Source organism: Pipistrellus hanaki (assembly GCF_964339955.1).
Source record: "Pipistrellus hanaki genome assembly, chromosome: 11".
In the NCBI taxonomy this organism is placed as follows: domain Eukaryota; kingdom Metazoa; phylum Chordata; class Mammalia; order Chiroptera; family Vespertilionidae; genus Pipistrellus; species Pipistrellus hanaki.
In genome coordinates, this window is record NC_140513.1 from 24,269,709 (window position 1) to 24,289,818 (window position 20,110).

Sequence of the window (20,110 nt, forward strand, 5' to 3'; positions counted from 1 at the left end):
AACCGGGATACTCATTTTTCCTGCTAACCTACTGCCTCTACACGAGCTGGGATTACTTGAGGGTTAGTGGAATGGTACACAAGTGTTCTTTTTTTTATGGATCACTATTAAACTACAGCTAAGCAATGACAGGTTTTTTAAAAAGGTGTAAAATGTCCCATTTTTAATATAAAAATATAGCATATGGAAAAATTCACTAAATTCAGTAGCATTCATTACCTACCTTCTCCTTGCTGGATGTTGACCTGCGGAGCTGAGATAGAGATGTGGAGTGAGGCCCCTGCTAGCTAGTGGGCCTCCTAGGAATCCTCCCTGAGCCTGCTCACGGCTCCATGGTGCCCGGCCAAACCACAGACTTAACCAGGGAGCCGCCTGCCTTTTGATGCTGTGATTCCAACAGCAGAGGCAAATTCTGAGCATCAAACACACTTAAGAGTGCTGGCTATGAAATGCAATGATAAAAACATCTAACACGTGAAAGATTCTTCTAGTCTTTTCTTTCTTGGTTAACGTGTTGCATGACACATTTCCCCCCACCAACCTGCAGCAGCTGCCTTTTGCAGACTCAGGGGCAGAGCCCGCTAGTGGCAATCTTTGCAGGGCTGGGCCCCACATGTGTTCCCTCTCAGTGTCCAACACACGGAGCTGCTTCTCCCATCGCCAGGATCCACGGGTCCAGCAATCAAGGTAGAAATGAGAGTGGCACCGCTCACTGCTACCCCTAGTGACTCACTGGCAAAATTTTCACTTCCTGTTCCTGTGACCTTACGCTCTGCTGGCCTACAGGGCTTAGTTCAGGACTTAGTTCCAAAGGGAAAAATGCTTCTTCCCGGAGACACAACAATGATTCCACTGGACCGGAAGTTAAGACTGATGCCCGGCCACTTTGGGCTCCTCCTACCTCTGAGCAATAGGCCGAAGAGAAGTTTCTGCATTGGCTGGGGTGATGGATCCTAATTACCAAGGGGAAACTGGACTGCTGCTCCACAGTGGGGGTAAGGAAGCATATGTCTGCAGTAGGAGGTTGCTTAGGGCTTTCTTAGGATTAATTACCATGCCCCGCGATTACAGTCAATGGAAAACTACAACAACCAATCCAGGCAGGGCCACTAATGGCTCAGACCTTCCGGGATAAAGGCGTGCATCACCTAACCAGGCAAGGAACTGTGACCAGCTAGGTGCTTGCCAAAGGCAAAGGGAATACAGAAGGGGTAGTAGAAGAAGGTAGAAGTTATAAGTACCAGCTAAGACCAGGTGTATTTCCTTATTTTGTTACGAATGTTTGAAGGTGTGAGTGTGTTAAGTGAATATCTTTGTTTTCTTTCCCCTTAGTCTCTAATCTTTATTTTATTCTGTAGCATCTAAATATTGGTCATTTACATCATAGGACTTAAGTTACGATATCAAGAAGAGCAGAACTAAAACACTGGGTCTCTTCCTGGCTCTCAAGCCTGCCAGCGTTTGGAATAAAACTATACTGTCCACTTTCCCAGGTGTCCAGCTTGCCGACTGCAGACCTTGGGACTTGTCAGCCTCCATAACTGTGTGAGCCAATTTCTCATCATAAATCTCTTTCTCTATGTATTTACATCCTATTGGTTCTGTTAGAGAACCCTGACGAATACAACACACACACACACACACACACACACACACACACACACACACGCCTGCAAAGGCAATGTTATTCCAATGCAATGGCCATGACGGAAAGTGGAAGCGGTAGCACCGGTCCCTCCCACGGGTGGTCATGGGGGCCGTCCCTGTGCCTGTGACAACGTGGTCCCCTCGAGCCTACTCACATCCGGGTCCAGCTCATCCAGCTCGTTCTCCAGGGTCCTGAGCTCATCCTCCGTGAGGGCTCCGAGGATCTCATCCTCGTCCAGGTCGCGGTATTTCTCTAGTTCTCGTCGGTACGACATCGTGAAGACCTCGTCTTTGTCTTCTGGGTTTCCGTGCTGAAACAAGACCTACCAGAAAGAGAGAGAGATCTTAGAAAGACCCTTCTGGGGTCTGCCCTCAGGGAAAATAAGTGCTTGTCATTCACATGGTGGCCTGGGCACGTCTTACGAATCGTCAGGATGATAATACTATAGCGGAATACTGTACTAGCTTGGACTGATTCCATAATAAAACCACGCCAGGTGAAAATATTATGACCTGAGGGCAGGTAATTTAATGAATTCTAATTCATTGCTCTGGTAATATCACTAATTAAGAGTAAGTGGTTATTATAAATAGCTTAGGAGTGCCTGAAAACTATTTTATTCTTCAAGTAGTTTACTTTTCTGTACAATCCTCCACCCTTCGCCCCACACCCCGACGGAAAACACGAACGCTGGGAACTCTGCCAGAGCTGTTCTTCACGGAGGGCGAGGAGCAGTGGTTAACTGAACCCCTGCTTCCCGCAGGCCCTTCACCTACAATATCTCACCCACAACCCTCACAAGCAACGGCCCCCAGTAATGTCAACTCTTACTACCATGTGCCAACTCATGCATTAGTGATTAGGCAATTCATAAGGATTTCCTAATTTCATCTCTGAAGTAGGTATTAGCTGTTATCTCCATGTTGCAGGAGAGGATATTGAGCTTAGAGAGGCTGAGAGATCCCAGAAATCACGACCCTGGGAAGCAGCAGAACTAGCATTGGAAGCCGGGTCTGCTGGCTTTCCCAGCGCATGGCTCTAGCCACTGTATTCCAACACCTTGTTCACAGAAGCACCGGAGTCCTGGCCTGGGGAGAGTGCCTCCTCCAGACCCTTCATATTACTCCCGAGGGAGCCGGCTCAGATGGTCCAGGCTCCTTGCAGATAGAATTAGTTAAGTTTAGATGAGGTCATGGTGAGGAAAGGTAGGCCTCTAACCCAACATGGTTGTGTCCTTATAAAAAGAGAAAATGTGGGCTGCCGGGCCTGCAGGGAGACACCATGTGAAGATGCTGAAGACAGAGATCAGGGTGATGCTTCCACAAGCCAAGGACACCAACTATGGCCAGCAAACCCCCAGAGGCAGGGGGCGAGGCTGGGACAGATCCTCACAACCTTTGGAAGGAACCAACCTTGCCGATACCTTGATCTTGAACTTCTAGCCTCTAGAACTTTGAGACAATAAATGTCTGTTGTTTAAGCCACTCAGTGTGTGGCACTTCGTTATGGCAGCCCTAGCAAGCGTATACAGCCAGTGTCACCTTCTTCACCGCAGTCTGTTTTTAGATGCCTCCACCCCATGCAAACGCACAAAACCCGTGGCCCATCTGTGTCACGACGGATGGAATTTTCCAGAGAGAAACAAAAACCAGGGAAAGACAACCAACGAATCAATCAAAAAGGTGGCATTAACTGTTAATTAAAAACAACTAGAGCAGTTAAAAATAAACTAAAACTGAAGTCCACTAAGCTAACAGAAATGTCTCCGTTTCAGAAGGCAGAGATACGCGTTATTAATGTGGGTTTGTGTGTGTGGGGGCATATTTGTAGGAGACATCCAAGTGTGTGACAGCTGGCTTGATAAGAAAGATAGAGCTTCCCAAATACAGAAAACCCCAGCGCATCCTCTTCTCTAAGAATGGCTCGCTTGGCCTGACGTCTTCCTCTGACCAGACCCCAAGAATGCAAATGTTCAGCCATAAATACCCTCCCCCCAAATTCATTTTTATTTACTTCCAAAAGAAAGCAGAAGCAGCTGACAATGTTCTGGTATAGATGAAAAAAATCCTTCCTGAAGGCTCTCAGAGAATAACCTAATTTGGCTTTTCCTACGTGGAGCCTGGAGAGGTCTCCATCCCAGGGCCAGGAAGCACCCTAGTCAAGGGCTTAGAATCTTCCAGAACCAACCCATAGAGCTACCTCTGAACAAGAGTCTCTTACGTGGGCTGTAAAACACGTTTCTGGTGCTCAAACAGGTTTGGGTTACATGAACTTCCACAGGACTCTGGGCAGCAGGACTTCCAAAAACTCCTGGTATGTTCCACACACTGAATGTCTCCTAGAGGGGCGGGTTGCAACAGAATTTCCCGTCCTTTTGACCAGGAAAACGTGTCCCTAAAAAACTGCTCCTGGAATTGAGCTCTCGTGAAACGAAGTTGGGAAAACAGCCTTAGACTCACCCCTGGGGCACGAGAGAGGAGCCACTGAGACTCACACAGGGAGGGACGTAGGGGCAGGACAGCTGGGGCAGGCTTGGCTCAGGAGCTGGCTTGTTTGTTATCTTTTCTTCTTCTTTTTTTAAATTTATATTTTATTGATTTTTTACAGAGAGGAAGGGAGAAGGATAGAGAGTTAGAAACATCGATGAGAGAGAAACACCGACCAGCTGCCTCCTGCACACCCCCTACTGGGGATGTGCCCACAACCCAGGTACATGCCCCTGACCGAATTGAACATGGGACCCCTCAGTCCACAGGCTGACGCTCTATCCACTGAGCCAAACCGGTTTCGGCCTGTTTGTTATCATTGCCAGCTGATTCGTTTTTTCCATGATTTACATGACAATCCTTAAAACAGTAATGGATGGACACTGAAGAGAGATGAGCCAGGAAGAAGGGACAGGGGAGAGAGGAATCTATATCAAAGCCGGCTTGGAAGAAAGGACCGGGGCGGGAGCAGGGAGAGAGGAGGAGGGACCTCCGGGAGGCGGTCCTGAGGGGTGCCGTCACTAAATTTCCCGAGGATCAAGCCTGGCTCTTAGCTCACACAAGCAAGATAACAATCCCCTTACACACTCCGAGGTGCTGCTGAATTAAAAAATCCCATTTCAGAGGCTTTTAAAAGGCTCTTTCTATTGTCAAGTGTCCTGCGAATATTACAGAGTGATGAGGTGTGGCGTTAGATTCGCTGAGAGGCACGGAGCACTCCGAAGGTAAACTTTGAAGCTCTGAGCTTCAAGCCACACTCATCCACTTGGCTCCCAGGCATGGTTCCTCTCTCTAAAGCAAGACTCCCCCTGCGGTGGATGACAGGGAACTGGAGGTGGGGAAGGGAAGGGATGAGAAGGGGGTGAAATCCCCAGCTACTGGCGCCCACTTATGACACGGCTTGGAAGTGATGGCATGTTACAGCTGTTAATAGAAGGCCCCTGCCTCCTAAGAAGAGAGTGGTCATGGACACACACAGGCCTGTGATTCCCAAGACTGTGGTTGGCGTGAGAGTTGTGGTAACTCCCCAGGGCACCCTCACGTGGTTCCTCTCCTCGGGGTCTCCACCTGTCAAGTGAGCATCAGTGGCCTGGGAAATTCTGCGTGTATGGCAGCAAGGTGCGGCTCACTGGACTGGTGTCTTTCTCTGTACAGCGGGAGGGTCAGAGCACTCTTCCCGGCTCCCCCGCTCCCCCGCCCTCGGGGTGTTGTGAGGAGTAACTGGCAACAAGCAAGGGAGGCATTGCCGAAATCAGTTTTGTTTCAATGGATAGAGCATCAGCCTGCAGACTGAAAGGCCCCAGGTTCGATTCCTGTCAAGGGCATGTACCTTGGTTGCTGGCACATTCCCAGTAGGGGGTGTGCAGGAGGCAGCTGATCGATGATTCTCTCTCATCGATGTTTCTAACTCTCTATCCCTCTCCCTTCCTCTCTGTAAAAAATCAATAAATAAAATATTTTTTTTTTTTTTAAAAGGGAGGCAAAAGCTGGGCTGGTGCATGGGCAATGCAGGCTCACCCTGGGAGCCCTTATGGTGAGGCTGCTCCCCAGCACATCCTCAGAACCGGTGCCCTCAGGCAGAGCTGTGTCTCACTCGTCCTCACGCCGCCTGAGTCCAGCCGTCTCACTCGTCCTCACGCCGCCTGAGTCCAGCCCTGAGCCTGGCGAACGTCCTGGTAGGGAACGAGCACCTGTGGGTTTTGGTCTCACAAGTGTCCTTGGAGCTTTGGGCAGGTCCCTTCTCCTCTTGGCTCCTCTCTTTTCCCACCTTTACAGCGGAGAGGGGTGACCAGATCTTGGGGGGCTGGGAGCCCGAGAGGAGGAGGGGGCGGGAGGAGGAGGGGGGAAGAGGGCGTGCAGCTGCCAGGGCCCCCAGCAGGGCCCTGCTGAGGCAGAACCGAGCCTGCTGCTGCTTCCCACACCGGGGCCTGCGGGAGAGGGAGAGGCGGCGAGAGCAGGAAGGGGCAGCTCAATAAACGTTAGCAAACACCCATTTAAAATTCACGTCTTCCAGAGCCGGCGTGTATATCACACCGACAGCGCGTCCGGCCACCCTGCTTCTCAGCAGCCTTACACTGCTGCTGCTAAACATGAAAAACACACTTCACAAGCTGTGCCAGGACATAAAAGCGGGCGGGATGGGCAGTAAAAACGGACGGGTCAAGGGCTGAGGCCATCCGTCAGCGGCTTCAGAAAGGGAGGTCGGAGACAGGGACGCTCCTGGAGAACCAAATAAGCCTCTAAATCTCTCCCCGAAGTGGGTCCTGTCACTGAGGATGCCTCTCCAGCCTCCGCCCTGGGAACGCGCGGAGGAGGCGCCGGGGCAGCATCCTGATTTATGGCCCACACTTCCCCGAGGTCAGGAGGAGCTGAGTCACAAGTCCAAGTGGATATTTTCCACTTAAACCACCTTCTCATTCCAGCCGCGGGGAACATCGGAATAGCGGGCGAAGAGGGGGTGATTAACAGAGTTGATTTCATACTCCATCTCCTGCCTTTGTCTCTTCTATTTTGGAAGACACTTTGTTGTTGTTGTTTTAATCCTCACGCAAGGATATGTTTTTATTGCTTTTTATTGAGAGGGAGGGAGGGAAGGAAGAAAGGAGGGAGGGAGGGAAGGAGGGAGGGAGATGTGAAAGAGAAATATTGATCCATTACCAACAGGGGATCGAACCCACAACCTGGGTATGTGTCCTGACCAGGAATCAAACCTGCAACCTTTCAGTGGAAGCTCTAACCAACCAAACCACACCGGCCAGAGCTGGAAGACCTTTGGCTAAAGGGCAATGCCCTGCACCCTCACCACTGAAGTCTGTGCCTCTCTCTTCCAGGGGCTTCCGGAACACACCGTGCCTGAGGTCCCCATGCCTTTTTTAAAAAAAATATATTTTATTGATGTTTTTACAGAGAGGACGGGAGAGAGGTAGAGACCTAGAAACATCGATGAGATGTACCCACTGGGGATGTACCCACAACCAATGCACATGCCCTTGACTGGAATCGAACCTGGGACCCTCGAGTCTGCAGGCTGACGCTCTATCCACTGAGCTAAACCGGTTTCGGCCCCATGCCTTTGGAAGGAGCTGTCTCTCCCAAGCCCTCCTCCAGGGGCACCTCTGAGGGGCAGCCCTGCTTTACATCACCACCCCCACCCCCAGCAGATTGGACAGGACAGGTGCCTGATTCACGGCCATGGCCTGTGAGCTGGCCTGGGACCAGAGAACGGATGAGCTGGATGACTGTGAGCTCCTCCACTCTTTGGCGTTTGTATCCATTTCCCGGGGCTGCCCTGACAGAGACCACAAACCAGATGGCCTAGGCAGCAGCACTTCAGGTCTCCCGGTTCTGGAGGGGAGAAGTCCAAAACCTAGGTGCTGGCAGGGCTGGTTCCTTCCGAGAGCTCAAAGGGCAAAAGAGCTCCGTGGCTCTCTCCCTGCCCCGGAGCCGCAGGCTCGCACTGGCCGACTCCCAGGTCTGTACGCGTCTGTGGCCCAATGTCCCCTTTATAGAAAGACGCCAGTCCCATCACACTGAGGCCTCTCCTCACGGCCTTATCTGAACCTGGTCGTCTACAAAGACCCTATTCCCAGATAAGGTCGCATTTATAGGAGGGAGACAATTCAACCCATCACAGCACTGAACTGGGACATACGGAGAGAATAAGGCAGGTGGCAGGGGAAGCTGGGAGTGAAGAGGGGTGAATGTGTGAGAGCTGAGGCCACGAGGTAAGAGACGTGTGGGGAGGGAGAGTCTTCATGGGGGTGTGTGTGTATGAATTCACGGGCTGAGAGAGACGGAGAACACGGTGTCCCCAGAAGTGCCCAGTCCCTGCTTCCCCAGGCTATGGCTCGTGTAGGATTCCTAGGGCCCCTGTCCTCCCACAGTCCTTAGGAGGCCCATCCTCAGCGCACCCAGGTACCTGGAATGAGGCCCTGCTCCTCACAGCCAAACAAGAGGAGCGCTCAGACTCTCCCCCTCTGCTTCCCTCCTTCTCAGTCTCCTGGATGATGGCTCCTTCCTGCCCAGCTGCTCCCCGGGCTCTGCCCTCTTCTCACTCTCACACTCCCCGGGCTCTTATCTCCCCTGTGAGGTCTGTTACCAGAGATAAGCTGATGACTCAGACGTCTCTCTCCAGCTCAGGCTCCCTGCTGGGCACGTCTCCTGGCATCGTCCCTCCGGCCTCAGTGCCTGACCCTGGGCATGGCCCACCTCTCCTCCACCGCCACCTCCTCACCTGGGCGACGGCACCTCTGCCGTCCACCGGCCACCCAGGCCAGACACCGGGTCAGCCGCACGCTCCCCTCCCCACTCCTGGGCTCTGGTGGGTCCGCACGCCTGTCAATCCTCTCTCTCCCTCCGTCTCTGTCTTTATCCTTTCTGAATGCTATAGTTCTTTTTAAATTGTGGTGAAACATATGTGACATAAAGCTTTAGTCATTCTAAGGGTAAATTTCTGTGGCATTCACATTGTTGTGCAGCCATCACCACCAGTCATCTCCCCAACCGAGACTGTCCCCATGAAGCACCAGCTCCCTCCACCCCCATCCCAATCCCTTGCAATTACCATTCTACCTTCTGACTACGTGCCTCTCCTGTGCGGACTCAGGCCTTATTGGTCCCTCAGGCCTTTGTGTCTGTCTGTCCCTGCTCCCCGGGCCACGGGGCTCACCTGTGTAAGTCTATGTCACCACAACAGCTTCCCACACGGTCTCCCTGCCTCACTCCTCCTGCCTTCCTGTCCAGGTGATACTTGTGAGAGCAATTCTGATACTGCTCCCAAGCTGAAAGCCAACCTCAACAGCCCCCCCTTAGGACAGACACACGCTCCAGCCTGGGGCCCCGCCTCCACGCAGTCTGAAGTCCCACCATGTCCTCAGAGCACAGCCTCTCCGCACAGCACCCCAGCCTCCTCCTCGGTGCACTGGCCTCTGCCCACTCTCCGCTGCGGCCCTCTGAGAGCAGCGCTGCCCCGTCCTGCAGAGGAGACTGTGGCTGCCACCCCTCTCTGCCCCCAGGCCGGGCGGGCAAGGGCAGCCATCACCTCTGACCTGCTCCCCATCTCTGTGCGCAGCCCTGGCCTGGCTCCGAGGCAAGTCACAGACCTGGGGACAGTCCCCCGGGAGCAGGTGGACACACATCTTCTGTCCCAGGCCAGAGGCCCACAGGGAAGACAGTAAATCGGCCTCGCCTGGGGCCAGCGGGGGTGGGCAGGTGTGAAAGGGTAGATGGCCGGCAATGGAAGCTTTTGGAGGGGCTTCCTCAATGTTTACATTTTATTTTTTAAAAATATATTTTATTGATTTTTCACAGAGAGGAAGGGAGAGGGATAGAGAGCCAGAAACATCGATGAGAGAGAATCATCGACCAGCTGCCTCCGCACACCCCCCACCGGGGATGGGCCTGCAACCAAAGCACATGCCCCTGACCGGAATCGAACCCGGGACCTCTCAGTCCGCAGGCCGACGCTCTACCCACTGAGCCAAACCGGTTTTTAATGTTTACATTTTAAAACACGTAAAATGCGACGCTCTCATTATACCAACAGCCACTCCAATGGGCAGAGGCCTCGCAGCTTATAAACCAACAACCACGGCTCTCAGGCCTGCAGATTCCCGTGCCCTGTGAGCTGGGTGCGTTGTCACCATGATGCCATCCGGACCGACAGGGAGAGGGAGACCACCCGTCGGACAGAGGGCCGAGCTCTCCCAGCCCCTGGTCCCCATCCCCTGCCTCCCGCTTCCCCGGGGAGCCAGCCCTGCGTGAGCCTGAGCCGCCCCCGCCTGCTCTTCTCCCAAGCACGGCTGCCAGGGCACTGGCAGGTGCAGTGCAGAATAAGACCGTGGGGTCTTTTGTTCAAAAAAGTGCTATTAAAAGTACTGAGACATCAGGTTTTTCCTTTCTCTCCTGGTCTCTCTCTCTCGATCCCTCATGGCGTTTTTAAAACGTTTCCTCTGACGTCACTTTCCACACACACAGGGGCCCGCGTGCTCCATCTCAGAGCAACTCACACCACGTCCAGTGGCTGCCAGCTGAGCCAGCATCTCCACTTCCATGGGCCGCTGCCCAACACGTGGAGGGGGCCGATCCTACGTGCCCGGATCAGGGCAGATAAGAGCTTGCCCCCCCCCCCCCGAGTTGCCAGCTGAATGCAATGGGGCGGGGTGCGCAGAGAGCCCCAGTGGACGCTGGGGGGCGGGGGGGGGGAGAGGCTAGTGGGACCTGGGGGTGACGGGAGGTGAGGCAGCCCGAGTGCCAGGAAGCAAAGAGGCAGCAGGGGGGGGGGGTCCCCCTGTGAGCCAAGGCTCCTCGCACGGGTGCATCCGCCATTGTCAATGGGGCCGCATTTAAAAAGAGAAACCCAAAGATCAAATGAAGAATTCAAGAAAGCACCTGCAGAGTGGGTAACCAAGCACGGGTTAATGAGAAAAGGGCTCCGTGCAACCCACAGCCTCCAGCCCTCTTCCCGGGACACACGCCTGGAAGGGCCAGGACCCCTGTCCCCGGGTCTACAGGAAGCTGGGCCACGCACATGGCAGAAGGCGCTCAGGTGGGAGTGGAGCTGGTGACAAGTCCTGACTTTGGTTGAGGACTTGCTGTGTGACCTCAAGCAAGTTGCTCTACCTCTCTGGATCTCAGTTCCCACAATCTCACTGAGTATATATTGAGGACCTACCTACTTTGTGCAGTGTGGGCTTTTGTGGGAGAGACAGAAATTGATAAGGGACTCCCCAGCCCGTAGGAAGCTTGCAGCTAAGGATCCCTGGGGTAACGTCAAATGCTCGTCTCTTCACCCACTCCCCTCAGAGGGTCATTAGCTCCACTTTACCAATGAGCCTGCCGTGGGGTCAGCCTGGTAAAGGATGAAAACATGCACTAGGACCTGCAGAGCTGGGCTAAAGCCCTGCCCTGGCCCTTCCTGCTTGGCAGCCTCCAGCGTGCCACTCCTTGTCTCATGGATGTGTTTGCAAAGTGAGGACACAACAGGAGCCTCTCAAGGGTGCCATGCAGGGGAAAGGAGGTCAAGGATGACACTTCAGCTTGCTGGTATTTGTGTCCCTGCCTCCGTCCCACAAAGCACCGGCCCAGCGAGCCCGCCCCGCAAGCCCCAGATGGGCTGAACAGCCATGGAGAGACCTGGGGGTTCTCAGGTGACTGTCCCCCAAAATGCAGGGCATCAGTGTGAGGCCTTGGTCCCAAGAGTCAGGGTGCTGTCTCTGCTGCATGAACGAAAGGACAGTGGCCACAGCAGGGGTGAGATGGCCTCGCTGGGCTTCAGGCTGGAGCTCAGCTCTGGGCTCCTACTTTCACTGAAGAGCTGTTCTGTTTTTTCTTTTTAAAAATAAGGAATCGGTTTTATTAATTATCAGCCAAGGGTGCACATCTTAAGGGGACAGCTGGCTGAGTTTTCCTATAGGCATACATCTACGTAAACACCACTCAGAGGAAGCTACAGGACGTTTTCAGCTTTCTCACACCCCCTTCCCAGCCCCTCTCCAGAAATGGTAACTACTATTTCGACTTTTAAAACCATAGATGAGCTTTGTCTGTTTCCGAACATCACATAACTGGAAAAGCACAGCGGGTATGTGGCCACTGGGAGCTGACAAAGTGCGATCTAGGGCCTGTCAAGACCTGCTTCTGTCATGGAAAACATGTTTGGGGTCACTGAGTGGGACCAGCCGTCTTTAAGAGACTGTTCTCGGGTCTGTGTGCATGTTTTTCCCTGGCTGATCTCATCCTCTTAGTCACAGGGGAAAGCACCTCCTGAACAACCCCAGGCGCTGCGCACAGTGGCTCCATCTCCCTCTGCAGTTGCTAGAAGCTCCCCCCCGGGCTCACTGAGCCCCGAAGGTCCACCTGTCCGTCAGGGATGTCCAAGCGGTGAACTCAGAAAGGCCCAGTGTGTGTGTTTATTCTGCATCCCTTGAGGTCATCATGGTGCCTGAGTCACTGCATCAGTCACTGTAAGGAACAGGGTTCCAGGAAATGGCTTTGAAGTCATCTCTCTGCCTCCCTGCCCTGCGCCCCCTGCCCCGCCCCCCTGCCCCGCCAACCACGCCACTCTCCATTCTCTGGCTTCTTCTCTCCACATCTCTTTGACGTCTCTAGTTCAGGCCACTGTGCCCTCCCACCAACCCCTGTCTCTTCTTCCTCACACCGGATTAAAGGGGGTGAATGTCTTATACAAACGGGAGAGGTCGTCAGAGTGCTGCCATCAGAGGTTCCTCTCAGCGAAGCCTCCACCCCGGGACGGAAAGCTACTTGAGGGCAAGTATCTCTGTCTCCCGAGGCCCAGCACAGCTCTGCGCCGCTCAGGGGCTGGAGGCAGGTTAGGTGAATAAATGAACCATCATTCATTTTGACAGTCACAAGTCAAAACCACTGGCAGATGTAAACTGGCTTGTAGAGCTCACTTCTCTTCTTCTTCTTTTTCCCCCCTCCTGTTCTTGTTGTCCATTTTACAAGCACAAACTTTATCACCTTGCCTCATACCTTTATGAAGAGTGGTTTTATATTTTCTGAAAAACCCATGTGAAAATTAGCACAAACAATGCCGAAAGGCAAATGGCAAATCAGGGAAAAGGTATTTGCTGCACGTTGAACAAAGGGTTAATTTGTTTAATAGACAACGAGATAGATAGACAGACAGACAGATAGGAAATAGCCCAACAAAAATTTAGGAAGAGGAAAGAAACAGGCAATACACATCAGAATACAAATAGCTAATAAGCCTATGAACAGATACGAAGCCTACTCATAGCTACAGAAAAGTCAATTGAGAAATGAGACGTCAGTTCTCCTCTACGGGATTGACAAAGACAAAAGTCCTAGACCTTCCAGTGTTCCCAAGAGGCGGAGGAGACCAGCGCCCTCACATGGAAGAGACCTACATTGGTGTCCTTCCCTCTGTCAGGACAAGTTAAACCGTATCTATCAAAATGCACCCACCCTTGACTCAGCGATTCCACTTCTAAAAATTTATCCTACCGGTTTGGTTTACTCACTGAATAATGGGAGGCAAGATGAATTGGCACGCGCCCCACCGCATGCCCCTCCCACCCATCACGTGCTCCATCCTAGTGTTCCATCACGTGTCGGACCACAGGGGGGGGCGGGGCCACGTGCTGCACCTGTTCCGTGCACCTCCCCATGTGCCCATCATGCTCTGCGTGCCGCGTGTGCTACATTTAAAACAAGCCAAGAAAAACAAAACAAAGGACAGAAAGAGACTTGGATTTTGAGTCAGGGCTTAGCAAAATTCATTTATAGACTTCAATAAGAACTCTATCTAAATGCGACAGCCAAGGGAAAACTTCGGGATAACTAGCGCTCATTTAGGTCTCACGGTATGAATGTGTATGCAGGGCGAGCAGCACATTACTAGGTGTTTGTTGAAGCTTAGTAGGAATTATTAAGCTTATTACTTAATAAACTTATTGGAGCTCATTAGAAACGAGGAGCTTATTAGAAATTCAGAATCTCAGGTCCCTCCCAGGCATACTGAGCCAGAATCTGCATTTTAATGAGATTCTGAGTGACCCAACCCCCAGAGAAGCACTGGTTTAGAACACAAGGGCTCTCATTTCTCAAGTTTACCAAACCCTGGAGAGCAACTTGTTTCTTCTGGAACATACACCCAACTGGGTGACCTGGAACCATTCTTACAGGGGTTCACTGTCCTAGCTCCAAAAATGGAGTGATAAGGCCTGTCCTTCCTCCTTAGGGTATCACTGAGTTTTTAAACGATAATGGATTTGTTCTACTTATTGTGATGAGGTTGACAGGGGCTGCAGAGTCGGTGAGGGACCAGAATACCGTGTTTTCCGGCGTATAAGATGACTATTGAAACGAAAAAAAGTCAACCGAAAATCGGGGGCAAAAGACCAAAATTGCACAAAAATTACCTGCAGATCTTGATGGCAAAGTAAGACTTTTCTTTGAAGTGGGGGGTAGTCTTATACAGCGAATATAGGCCTAAACCTATGTTTTAACTGTAAAATTAAGGGGTCGTCTTATACGCCGGAAAATACTGGTAGGTGTGGTTTCTGCCCTCATGGCCTCGATGGCTTGGTGGGATGGGAAAACAGGTGTAGATGCTGGGTGATATTGTGTGACTGGGGTCCAATCCCTGTTTGGGATGCATATGTGAGGCAACAGATCAATGTTTCTCTCTCATATCACTCTCTCTCTCCCTCTCTCTTTTTCTCTTTTCCTCTTTCTAAACATATCCTCTGGTAAGGATTGGAGGGAAGGAGAAAAAGAAAGAAAGAAAAAAAAAACCCATAAAGAGCTCTGAGCAGAAATAAATGAGCCATAAACTCTAACCTCAAAAACTATTAGCCTAGTCAAAGATAAGGATGAAGGTGGATGATTCCACTCAGAACACACGGATTCTCTGCGGTCCATTCACGGGGCCGGGGGAGCACAGATGCGGCGATGGGAGCTTGGCTTTAAAGGGTAATTACACGCTCACCATGTTCAGAAGGAGAGATCAGCATTCCGGGCAGAAGGAACAGCAGGGACAACGGCAGCCTGGTATGAAGGCGTGTATGCTTGCACCATGACAAGAATCTATGGCAGTGCCAAGAGATGGTTTTGGAGAAGTGGTTTGGGGCCAGGCCTTAGATGATCCTGGTGTTTGATGTTAAGGGATCTGGTAGGAAATGGGGAGCCCCCAAAGGGAGGGGAACAACACAGCCAAAGACCTTTCACAGCAGCAGAGAAGGAAAAACTTGAGGTGGGAAGACTTTACAGAGTCTCTGACGATGATTCAGCAGAGAGATGGCAAAGTAATGGGTTGGGGCAGTGATGGGGTATAGAAATGAATAGGAGAGATATTGGGGAAGGTAGAATTGGCAGGATTTTTGACCAAAGGAATGGGGTGGCAAAGGGAAGGGGGGTTTCTGGGTGAGTGGTGTTACTGTTGACCAAGAGGGGGACTCGGAGGAGGCCTGGGGGATGATGAGCCCGTTGGTGGTGAAGTGCCTTTGGGATGTTTTATTGGCAGGAGTCACAGGAGAGCAGTCCTGCCTGGACACATGAACTTGGGAGTTGTTAGTTTGCAGGGGCGCTTGGAGCCATAGAGTGAGTGGGATTCTAGGAGGGTGTGGAGTGAAAAGAGAATAGGGTTGGCACCAGCATTTAAGAACGGACAGGAGAGATGAGCCCACCAGGAGGCTGAGTGAGGCCAAGAGGCATTCTGCTTCCCAGGTGCCCATGGGCATGGAGAGTGAACACCCAGTGGCCACAACTCATCCTCCACCAGAGTCACCACCCTCGGAGTTCCAGGGTGACGAGGGGCTCGGGCTCAGGACCTTGAGGAGGAGAGCTGACACAGGACACGTGGACCGGGCTTGCCTCCCCACCCCTCCCACTTTTCTCCTCATGCACAGTAATGCCCAGCCCTTTCACAGATCTGTTTTTCTCCGAGGGACAAAAAAATGAAGAGGATGTAAGGAAAGAGGAAATAAAAGACATGCTGCATCTGTTTAGTGGTTTAGATCAGACATGGACCTAGCACCTCCTAACAGCAAAGAACACCTCCCAGGCTTGTCCGAGGTTGACTCCGGTGAGCTCTTTCTTTCCTTATGTCATTAAGAGCCAAGAGAGCCAGGTCCTGTCATGATTAGCCAAAGGTGGATTTTACAAACAACACAAGGGGAGGAAATGGCCCCCGGATCATGCCACCTGACTCGTGTTTTGCTGTAGACGCAGGTCTGTGGCTTTAAACCCGCCATCTCTCCTAGCAGCCAAATAATTGATCTATTCGGTGTTCTGGCTTTAAGCAAAAAAAAAAAAAAAAAAAAAAAAAAAGCGAACTGGCCTCTTTAGAAATGTTGGCAGCTTGGCTGGTCCATTAGTAAGACCGAAAAATCAAAACATTAACTGGAAAAGGCCATTATGACAGGGCTAGGCAGGAGTCATCAATAGATGATGTCATTTCAGAAAGAAGCAAGCCAGTGTCACGAGGCCCCTGGGCAGTCAGACTACCCTCCCTGGCCCATCAGCTCGCTCCTCTGCAGACACTGAAGTCTTCCAGGGGGAATCTGAGCCAGAACCAAAGGGCCTCACTTTACCCTTCCTTTGCTCAGCTTGATTTTGGAGGCGATTAGGAAGGTCCTCAGTCCGCCCTGTGCATACCCCTTAGGTCCTCTTCCCCCCTCTTCCTCTCTCCGGGTCCTTCCCTGTCTTCTCACACACCTCATCCCAGGAACACCTGTCTGTCCTCTGGGTCCCGTCTCCCTCTCCGAATACCTTCCCTCTCCCTCCCTTTCTCATCCGAGCTTTCAGAAAGAGTAGTAGGCTGTCTCCCCTCTTCAGCTCCCATTAGCTCCCGCCTCTTCCCCTCGCGGACACTGACAATATTCCTGCAGGTGCCAAGCACTGGGCTGAGGGCTTTCCCTGCCCATCGCCCTCAATCCCCACAGCAGCCCCAATGAAATGGGTGTTATTGTTATCCCACTGTACAGAGGAGAAAACTGAGCATCCGATGGACAGGCAGGCTCACTAGCCCCTGTAAGGCAGTAGCAGATCCCACTTTTTAAAAAAATATATATTTTATTGATTTTTTTTATAGAGAGCTAGAAACATCGATGAGAAAGAAACATCAACCAGCTGCCTCCTGCACACCCCCCACCAGGGATGTGCCTGCAACCAACGTGCATGCCCTTGACCAGAATCGAACCTGGGACCCTTCAGTCCGCAGACCAACTCTGTCCACTGAGCCAAACCGGTCAGGGCAGATCCCACTTTTTAAGCCTCTGCAACGCCTTTTGGCCAAAGGCCCCTTCTCAGTCCTCATCTCCTCTGTCCTGGTGCAGCAACTGGTGCTGCCAACCCCTCTGCCACTTCCCTCCTCCCCGCCTCCACAGAGGGGGTTCCCCCAGATTTCATCGGGGCACTTCACTCTTTAGGAAACTCTAAGCGCTTTTGATTCCCGGCCCACCAGAGACCACCTTGCCCGCCTCCTCATGGCGCAGGGTCCGTCTGAGTGAGTGGCAGCACTAGGGCTGGAGCCAGGTCCACTTCTCCTTACTGACAGCGGCCACCACCTCCTCCCTGTTTTTGTTTGTCTGTTTTTGTGGGTGTTTTGCTGAGCAGCAGCCCTCCCCTGGAGGAGGAAGAAGGTGATAGACCCTGATAAGGTGGGCGGAGGCTATTTTTAGAGGCCGCTGGCTTTCCACTTGGTCTGAGAGAAACCCGAGGGCCAAGACAGTCAGGCACGGGATTGAAAGGCTGGCTCATTAGAGGGAATTAAGACACAGAAGCCACAGCTCCCGCCGGCCTTGCTTTCAACTCTCTGCCTATTTGCCGTGTGGCTGGACTTGATGAGAACCTGGCTCTTTGCCTCCATTTCCCCTTCATCCTACCCGCGAGGCTCTGAGATGACACTAGAGAAAAGATGTAACAAAGTAAAGTAGGAAAAAAAAAAAAAAAATGAAACTTCGGGATGAGGGTGCCATTGTCCAAGCAGGAAAAGGTCCTGGAACAGCAGCAGATCCAAGGCCCTGGTGGGAGGTTCACTGACCCCCAACACCCATCTCAGCAGCAGAGAGAGGGTCAGGGAGGAAAGGAGAAAGGCTGGAGGGGGCCGCAGGCCTGGCGGGTCCTTCAGGGGGTGACCTTGACAGGGGGCTCTGCGGCCCTCCACGAACAAATGGCTGTCACCCTGGGAGGACTCCAGGTGGGGGTTTTTGGGGTGCTCCCGCTGAGCGCCCAGGCCTTTGGCTCAGGTCTAGTTCTGTGATGAGGGTGCAGGAGTGCTTGGGCCAGGCCATCTCCGAAAGGCTGGGAGGGCAATGGGGGAGGCCAGGAGCCGGTCCTAACAGCGAAGGGGTGGGGGTGGGGGTGGGGATGTGCCTGCCCGGATCGGAGACCCATCATAATTGGGGACCTGAGGCCAGGGGGCCGCTGGCCGAGCCCCGGCCCTGCCCAGCTCTCTGGGGCTAAAGCTGCTGGAGTCACAGGCGGCTTTGCGAAGCTGGTGGCTGTTATCAGGCACGAGGGTCCTCACCGCGGGGCGCCCTTCTCCGGCAGGGGCCCGGCCCAGGCCAGCTCTCCGGGGGCCCTGGGAGCTCCCGGAATCCGACCCGAGCTTCGATCTCCGAGCCCGCAGCGTCCCGGGCAGGAGCGGGGGGACAGGTTGGCGGGGGGACAGGTTGGGAGAGCTTGTCCTGCTAATCCCACGGCCCAGGCGCCCCGCTTCTCCCGGGGAACCGAATCCCGCCCCTGCTGATGGGGAAACCGAGTTCCCGGGAGCGGACAGGGCCTGCCAAGGCGGCCCGGCGAGTTGGCGACGACCAGGGGCTCCTGCCTCCGCGTCCTCCCCGGGCCGCCCAGGCGCGGGCACCGCGGCGCTTCCACCCGCTCCGTCCCCCGCAGTTTGGGAAACTTTTCCTGCCGCTGCCAGGCGCGGCCCGAGCCCGGATCCCACGCCCCCCCCCCCAAAGCCCCTTCTGCACCCCAAGCCCCCTCTGCACCCCCAAACCGCCAGAGCACGTGGGCGCGGGCGGGCACCTGGAGCCGGGCAGGAGGCCCTCCGCTCCGGTGCAGATGCGGCGCCCGGGCAGGCGGGGGGCGCCGGCGGGGCGGACGGGGCGTCGGGCTCGGGACCCCCGGCCCCCGGCCCCCGGCTCCCCGGCCCGGAGGCAGCCGCAGGCGGCGGCTATTTATAGAGGAAGCCGCGCTCAGTCCCTCTCGCCCGCGGCGGCGACAGCTGAATATTTTGCCCAGATATGGTGGGGCCCCGGTGCGGGGGCAGGGAGCCCCGGGGCGCGAGGGGGACCCCCGGGCTGGTGGGGGGCTTACCGGGCCGTGGAGCCGCAGGGAGGGTGCGGGCGGCGGCGAGCGGAGCGCGGGGTGGACGGACTCCGTGCGGCGGCGGCGGCGGGCGCTGTGCCGGGGGAGGGAGCGGGGCGGTCCGCTCCGCAGGCACCGCGCCCCGCCCCGCCCGCCGCTCCCTCTTATCTCCCCTCCGCCGGGGGCGCCGCGGCCCGGGAGGGAGCGACACCCCGCGGCGGCCTGGGCAGGGGCCGGCCGAAGTGGGGGGGGGGGGGGGGGGGGGCCTCGGGTGCAGCGCCCTCCGCAGTCCCGGGTCCCCACGGGTCCCAGGAGTTAAGGTGACGGTACATCATCTGAGAAAAGGTGGGCGGTTCTCGGTCCTGCGGGTCTAGGAAGGTTGTTGGATGGTGCAAAGCCAGCCCGGCAGCGGCTGCACCTTCACCTCCTTCCACTGAAGCAGCAACGCCCCTCCACCTCACCAGAAGCCCCCCTCCAACCCCCCACCTCCCCTGCCCCCCCCCTCCGCCCCCACACACAATGCTCGCTTTGCGGCCCCAGAGTTGAGAGTCTTGTCTCTATACTGAGAACAGAGGGTCCCATATGACGAGGTAGAAGAACCACAACAAACCAAGTCCCAGGGTCTTAAAAGGCTATTATGTTTTCCAGAACAAACCACTCAAGCCCAACAAACTTTAAGTGTTTTAAGTTTTTAATGGGCTCGTAGAAAACAATTTGTATGCGCATTAGGTAAGATCTCCTTGGGTTATGATGGGGAAGTTGGTGGTAGGAACAAATAACAGGAGCTCTTTGTAACCCTGGGGTGTGATTACCAAGGAGAAACTGTTTTTAATCTCATCTCCCACTAACATGCATCTCTACATGTCAAAACACATAAAGCTGTAAGAGAATGCTCTTTGCAAGCGACATGTTTTAAAATAAAGCAAGGATTTAACATTCCAGATGTTTTTTTAAAACTCTTTTGCTGAGGAATCTGACAAGTGCAGGTTCCAGAATTCCCCTCTCTGAGAACACCTGTTGCAACCACCATTCTGTCAGGACACGGCATCGCCAACAAGCCCGGAAGCCAACGTGTCCCTTCCCTCCAGCTCTCCCTCCCGAAGATGGCTTTCCTCACTCATAGCAATCCCCTCTGCTTCCCTCTTCCCTCCACATTTGTGAAATCGTGTTGTTTCCT

At 53.8% G+C, this 20,110-nt stretch overlaps 1 protein-coding gene across 3 annotated transcripts in view; it reads right to left on the reverse strand.

Moving 5' to 3' along the window:
• Positions 1-19,072, reverse strand: part of TMOD1 (tropomodulin 1) — a 71,751-nt gene extending 52,679 nt beyond the window's left edge. The window contains exons 1-2 of one of the 3 annotated variants that reach the window (XM_084898771.1): positions 18,943-19,072; positions 1,803-1,970 (exon numbers count right to left, since the gene is read on the reverse strand). Coding sequence is in view for 2 of the 3 variants with exons in the window: in XM_084898769.1 (XP_084754895.1) it covers positions 1,803-1,922 (120 nt within the window). In the remaining variant the exon portion in view is untranslated. Of the gene's footprint in view, positions 1-1,802; positions 1,971-8,053; positions 8,189-18,942 lie in introns of those variants that run through there. The other 2 variants (XM_084898769.1, XM_084898770.1) reach the window with 2 other exon arrangements.
• Between the last annotated feature and the right edge of the window lie 1,038 nt (positions 19,073-20,110).